Raw genomic sequence first — 6733 nt, 5'->3', positions numbered from 1 at the left:
CAAAGAATCAAGAAACAACATTTTTTAGGCCAAAACATAAAAGAAAAAAGACATTTTTCCACAAACTGTAAATAGCAAAGAGGTATCCATACCCCCAAATCCCAAAATAGAAAATCAGGAAACAACATTTTGAGGCAAAATGAGAAGAAATATATATATATATATATATATATAAAAACTACCTTTTCATCTGCCTAATTCTATAAATAGCAAATAAGTCCAATTTTGAGTAAATACAAGTAACAACTTCACTTCTTTCAACCCCCAACCCAACACTATACATTTACAAGAACCAGTAACAACATTACGAGGGGAAATGAGAGAAAAAAGAATTTTTTTTCATAATGGGTTTCTGCTAAACTACCTATTCATCTGCCTAATTCTATAAAAAGCAAATAAGTCCAATTTTTAGATAAATACAAGTGAAAGAATCACTTCTTTCACAACCACCCCCCCCCCCCCCGCCCCCCCAAACCCAACAGAACACAACACAAAAATCAACATTTTGAAGCAAGAAATGAAAGAAAAAAGACATCTTTTTCGAAATGGATATTTGATAGATTACCTAAAATGTTGATTCTTGATCGTAATCTAGGTAAAAGAAGACGAGAGAGGGTCATTTCGCTCTCCCCCTTTTAGCCAGGGAGAAGAAGGAAGAAACAGCAGAGGGTTTTAGTGAGGTTTTAACATACGGACAATGTTTCTAAATAAATTTAATGAAGTACCTAAATACCCTTGGTTAGACATATTCATTCATCTTTGCTTGGGAAGTAATGTTTGATATTATTATTATTATTACAAATTATCCCTTTTTTTTTAATTATACTAAATGATTGATTCTAATGTTGTATACGGTCAAAATCAGGTATGCCCGATTTCAGGGCTCGAAGAATCGCTTCGAGCCCGAGTTCAGAATGGACCGAGTTCGAGCCCGATGGACCGAGCTTGAGCCCGATGACGGAGTACAAGGCTCGAAGATCGAAGTACGGGATGAGCACCGAGGCCGAGTATGACCAACCCCGAGATGATGACATTATGGGTTTGTAACAGAAAGAGCAAGATTCCCGCAACGTCCCTAAGATCACGGCGTAAATTCCGGAATAGATTTGTATGAATTTGTACGGATTTGTACTAGGCGGTTAGACAGTTGTCCCAATAAGATTTCCTACTAAAAATGGAAATGTACCTTGTAAAGGACTCCCCTATTATATAAAGGGGAGCTCATTCATTTGTAACATCATGAATATGAAGTCCGATCTGGTGGCTAAGGAACACAGGGTGTAGGAGACGGGGGAGTTAGACTCCAGATAATATTCGAGATGCTACAAGCTCAACAGGTTGCTATCCCTCAGCTTCAAAGTCAACATAAAACTCCGAGTGTGGTTGAACTAGAAATCACTCTATGTACCGAGCCGGAGCCAGAAAGGTCGAACGGTAACGAATCAGGGACTGATCCTAAAATTATGAAAATGCTCGAGGAGCTCACTAAAAGAATCGAGTCGGGAGAAAAGAAGATCGAAGATAATGACAAAAAGGTGGAGACATACAACTCCCGAGTTGATCAGATACCGGGGGCACCCCCGATCTTAAAGGGATTGGATTCAAAAAAGTTCGTGCAGAAGCCTTTTCCTCAGAGTGCGGCCCCAAGCCCATTCCAAAGAAGTTCCGAATGCTGGATATACCTAAATACAACGGGACCACCGATCTCAACGAACATATCACTACGTACACGTGCGGAATAAAGGGGAATGACTTGGAAGACGATGAGATCGAGTCCGTTTTGTTGACAAAATTTGGGGAAACTCTATCAAAGGGAGCGATGATTTGGTATCACAACTTGTCACCGAACTCCATTGATTCATTTGCCATGTTAGCGGATTCTTTTGTGAAGGCGCACGCCGGGGCCATAAAAGTTGCAACAAGGAAATCAGATGTTTTCAAGATAAGACAAAGGGACAACGAGATGTTGACGGAGTTCGTGTCCCGATTTCAAATGGAGCGCGAATGGAGTTACCACCGGTTACGGATGATTGGGCCATTCAAGCTTTCACATAGGGGTTGAACGAGCGGAGTTCGATAACGTCATGATAGTTGAAGCAAAACCTGATCGAATATCCTGCTGTTACATGGGCAGATGTGCATAATCGTTATCAATCGAAGATCAGGGTCGAGGATGACCAGCTGGGAGCCAACTCTGGTTCAGTTCATCCAAACGGATTCGCAGTGAAAGCCCCGAGGGATACCGACAGGGAACCGAGGTCAAACAGAGAGCGGTATCTTCCATATGTCACAGATAGAAGGAACAACAGTTCGGGGCCAATACTCCTCGGAATAATCGAAGAAAAGAAATGATCGAGGGCAAACTTCTCGGGGACTTACGAGTAAGAATGGTTTTGATAAACATACCGATCCCGCAGAAGCACCTCGATTATCGGAATATAATTTCAGTGTCAATGCATCGGGGATTGTATCGGCTATCAGGAGGATCAAAGACACCAGGTGGCCTAGGCCTATACAAACTGATCCTTCTCAGAGAAACCCAAACTTGATGTGTAAATATCATGGTACACATAGCCATAGGACCGAAGACTGCAGACAGCTGAGGGAGGTTGTAGCTCGATTGTTCAACGAGGACCATCTTCGGGAGTTTCTTAGTGATCGAGCTAAGAATCACTTCAGAGAAAGAGACGCCAATAGAAAGAATGAGTAGGAAGAACCACAACATGTAATTCACATAATCGCTGGCAGGCGATGTTCCACAAGGTCCTATATTCAAACGTATCATGGTGTCGATCACCAGAGAAAAGCAGACTCGGAGTTATGTGCCCGAATGCATCCTATCATTCAATGACGAAGAAGCGGAGGCATTTCTCAGCCGCACAATGACGCCCTGGTAAATTCTATTTTGTTAAATAAAATTCAAGTTAAATGTGTTCTAGTGGATCCAGGTAGCTCAACAAACATAATCAGATCGAGGGTCATAGATGTAAGGCCGCATGAAAACTTATACTCAAAACCCGAAAGCTCGTAGCGCCAAGTTTGGAATATGTGTTATAGATTTGTAAAATTTCCTCGCGGCTCGCAAGCTTGCCGCAGTTCGGACCCTTTGGACTGGTCTATGCATTAAAAAGTAAAGGAATAATGTTTTCCAAAAAAGTGCTATTCTGCGGTCCAGTATGCGGTCGCATAACAGCTATGCGGACCGCATAGTCGCTGCAGAGTCAAGCAGTGTGATAGTTAATTTTGAGGTTAACTATGCGGCCAATTATGCGATCGCATAATCGAGATGCGGGCCGCATAGTTGTCGCATAATCCCCTTGGAATTTTTGCGAGGAGCAGTTTTGCGGTGCATTATGCGACCGCAGAAGAGGTATGCGGACCGCATTCTTGTCGCATACCCAGGCAGTTTGTTCAGGTCTTCGGGAGCATTTTTGCGGTCCATTCTGCGGGCCGCATGTCAACTTTGCGATCGCATATGCGACCGCAGATCTATGTCGGGGCTCCAATTTCTAAATTTTAAACCCGACCCCCTGTCGTTATATCTTGTGCAATAGCTCACTTTGAGCCTATTTCCTGGTGCTTTTAGAGTGAGAAAGAGGGTCTAAGAGAGGGGAAATGCTTTTCATCAAAGATTGCTCCACAAATCCTTGTTAAAACATTGAAGATAATCAAGTGAGGCACCTAAACCTTCATCCCAGGAGGTAAGACTTCATCACCTCAGCTCTTAATTTTAAACATAGCTATACGGGGTCATTAGTGAGGTAATTCATGGGGATAAGGGTGACTACATTGCATGCATGTGTTCTTAGAAGATATGTGGAAATTATAAATAGAGAGGCATGGAGAAAGGGCTAGTGTAATCTTGCATAAAAGGACCATAAGACCTTAATGAACACTCAATGCTTGATAAAATGCTCAAGCGAGCTAAGACTATGATCTTTTCCTGATTATGGGTTCAATTGTGCTACATGCTTAAATAGATTAAAGTACAAAACATTCCGGAACATTATAGGATTAAGGAAAAGCTCAATTGCGGTATGTATGGCTAAAACCCCATCTTTTAGAAATTGAGCTCCATTGGTGTTTGTGTAAATACGATAAGATTAAAGTTGAATTGTTGTATTAATTGTTGTTTCACATGAATTTGGGGTTGCAACCTTATATGCGTGAAAGGTGTGTCTCAATATGATAAATGTGCTATTCTTGATAACTTGAAAAGGTGCAAGGGATATGAATCATGTATTGAAATGCTTAGACCTTAAATTGAGATTAAAGATGCATATGTTGTGCCATCTATGTGAAGTCTCATCTATGCTTACAATTTTATTTGCTCTTGTGTGCACATATTATCCTAAATTACAAATCTAACATTGAAATTGGAAATGATGTGAGATGTGGCCTAGTGCCAAATATATGACGTGATAGTTGTGGCCCCAAGTGCCTATGAAATGATATATGTGAAACGAAGATTGAAATGAGATGATTGATGGAAAAGGGAAACGCCTTGGTAAGGCGGACTAGCCGATCGGGCCGAGATCGGACGCCATGCTGCACACATGGTGGTTTTGTGTTTGTGATTGAAGTGTATGTCTCAAATGAGGCAACCTAGCCGATCGGGTCGAGATCAGACTCCGCTCAAGATAGCGGTGGTATTGTGAACAATGATGAACAGTATGAAATGCCCCAAACCAAAAGCTATGGAAACACGATGTGAAAATTATACGATTCTTTTATTTGATAATGTTGTGATCATTTAAAGTGTTTGAGTTATACTTGTGATTTCCTTATTCTTGTATGAAAGTTCTTTCTAACTAGATGGTGTTTAGTTATACATACTAGTATTGTTCCATGGTACTAACGTCCCTTTTGCCGGGGGCGTTACATTTTTAAATGAATGTAGGTGGCTCCATAGCGGACAGTGCCGATCGCGCGTAGCAGAGTGTCCTCCTTTCGTAGTCTTGGTGAGCCCCTTTTCTCCTTTAAGGGGTTATGTTGTACATCTTTGTTGTAGACTTCCACTTTTGAGGTATAGCCGGGCCTTGTTGCCGGCATTGTCACAATTTGTCTTTTGTATCTATAGAGGCTCTGTAGACGTTTGTGTGGGTTACGTATGGGTGTTGATGGGTCTATGAACTATATTGTAACTCTAAACTCTTGTTTTCTCTAAATTGTAACTGTATGGAAACCTTGAAACCTAACTATGTGATATAAAATGAACTATCAATGTTGAATGTACAGCCCCTCCTATTGTCTAATTAAACGAAAGCCGGATTCCTTAATCATATTGAGTTGGGTAGAAAGTGTTTGATAAGGCTTGCTCAGTTGGGTTCACTCGATTGAGCGCTGGTCGCGCCTCCCGAGGTTGGGGCGTGACAATAGAGCAGCTCGGCCTGCACGACCAAATTATGCCTATATCTCGGTTCCTAAACGGCTTCAACTTGGCAAGCGAAACAACGAAGGGGGAGATAATCCTACCAGTAAACGTGGCCGGGACCATCCAAGATACAAAATTCCATGTCATCGAAGGCGACATGAGATATAATGCACTGCTTGGAAGGCCATGGATCCACAGCATGATAGCAGTACCATCGACTCTTCCTCAAATGATGAAATTCCGACAGTGGATGGTGTGAAAACAGTTTACGGGGAAGAACACACTGCAAAGGAAATGTTTGTAGTCGACGAGGTGATGCCGATATCAGCACTTTCAACTTCAGAAAATCGGGTAAAGATAAGCAGATAGCCAAATAGCAATCACTGTCCCCAGCCTCGACCGAATCAAAGAAACAGGTAATCGAAGAAGAAGAAGAGGATTTCCTTACTCCTCAAACTTTGATCGTTCCCGAAGAATCGCACGCAACCAAGTCAATGGTTGAGGAGCTGGAACAGGTCATGCTGATCGATTACATGCCCGAGCGAAAGGTATACCTGGGAATGGGGCTAACCCCCAAACTCAGGAAAAAACTCATTCAATTTCTTATCGATAATATGGATTGTTTTGCTTGGTCCTACATAGACATGACAGGGATCCCACTAGAAATAACAAACACCGCTTAAGCCTTGACCACAAATTCAAACCGGTGAAGCAAAAAAGAAAGGCCCTAGTCTAAGGTGAAACGTGCATTCATAAAGGATGAGGTAACTAAACTTCTTAAAATAGGGTCCATTCGGGAGGTAAAGTACCCCGAATGGTTAGCCAATGTATTTGTAGTCCCTAAAAAAGGGAACAAACTTAGAATGTGCGTAGATTACAAGGATCTGAACATGGAATTCCCTAAAGACTCTTTCCCACTGCCTAACATCGATCGCATGATCGATGTTACGGCTAGCCACGAGATCCTTACCTTTCTTGACGCCTATTCCGGGTACAATCAAATTCAGATGAACCCGGAAGACCAGGAGAAGACCTCGTTTATAACCAAATATGGAACTTAGTGTTACAATGTAATTCCCTTCGGGCAAAAAAATGCAGGAGCTACATACCAACATCTAGTTAACAAAATGTTCGAGGAACATATAGGTTAATCAATGGAAGTTTACATTGACGATATGTTAGTTAAGTCCCTGCGTGCAGAGGACCATTGAGTCATTTGCAGGAAACGTTCGAATCTTGAGGAAGTACAACATGAAACTTAACCCCAAAAAATGTGCCTTCGGGGTCGGCTCAGGCAAATTCCTCAGCTTCATGGTATCAAATCGGGGAATTGAAATCAACCCCGATAAGATTAAGGAA

At 41.9% G+C, this 6733-nt stretch overlaps 1 protein-coding gene across 1 annotated transcript in view; it reads right to left on the bottom strand.

Annotated features, from left to right (window-relative positions):
• Nucleotides 1-682, bottom strand: part of LOC109242329 — an 8898-nt gene extending 8216 nt beyond the window's left edge. Inside the window, exon 1 of the mRNA XM_019409198.1 lies at nucleotides 566-682. Within this exon, the coding sequence (XP_019264743.1) occupies nucleotides 566-620 (55 nt within the window). The 5' untranslated portion in view covers nucleotides 621-682. The remainder of the gene's footprint in view (nucleotides 1-565) is intronic.
• Nucleotides 683-6733: the final 6051 nt, after the last annotated feature.

The sequence above is a fragment of the Nicotiana attenuata genome, unplaced genomic scaffold (assembly GCF_001879085.1).
Source record: "Nicotiana attenuata strain UT unplaced genomic scaffold, NIATTr2, whole genome shotgun sequence".
NCBI classification, from domain to species: Eukaryota; Viridiplantae; Streptophyta; class Magnoliopsida; order Solanales; family Solanaceae; genus Nicotiana; species Nicotiana attenuata.
Note: the sequence above shows the minus strand (reverse complement) of the source record. Positions and strands in the feature narration are given on the sequence as shown.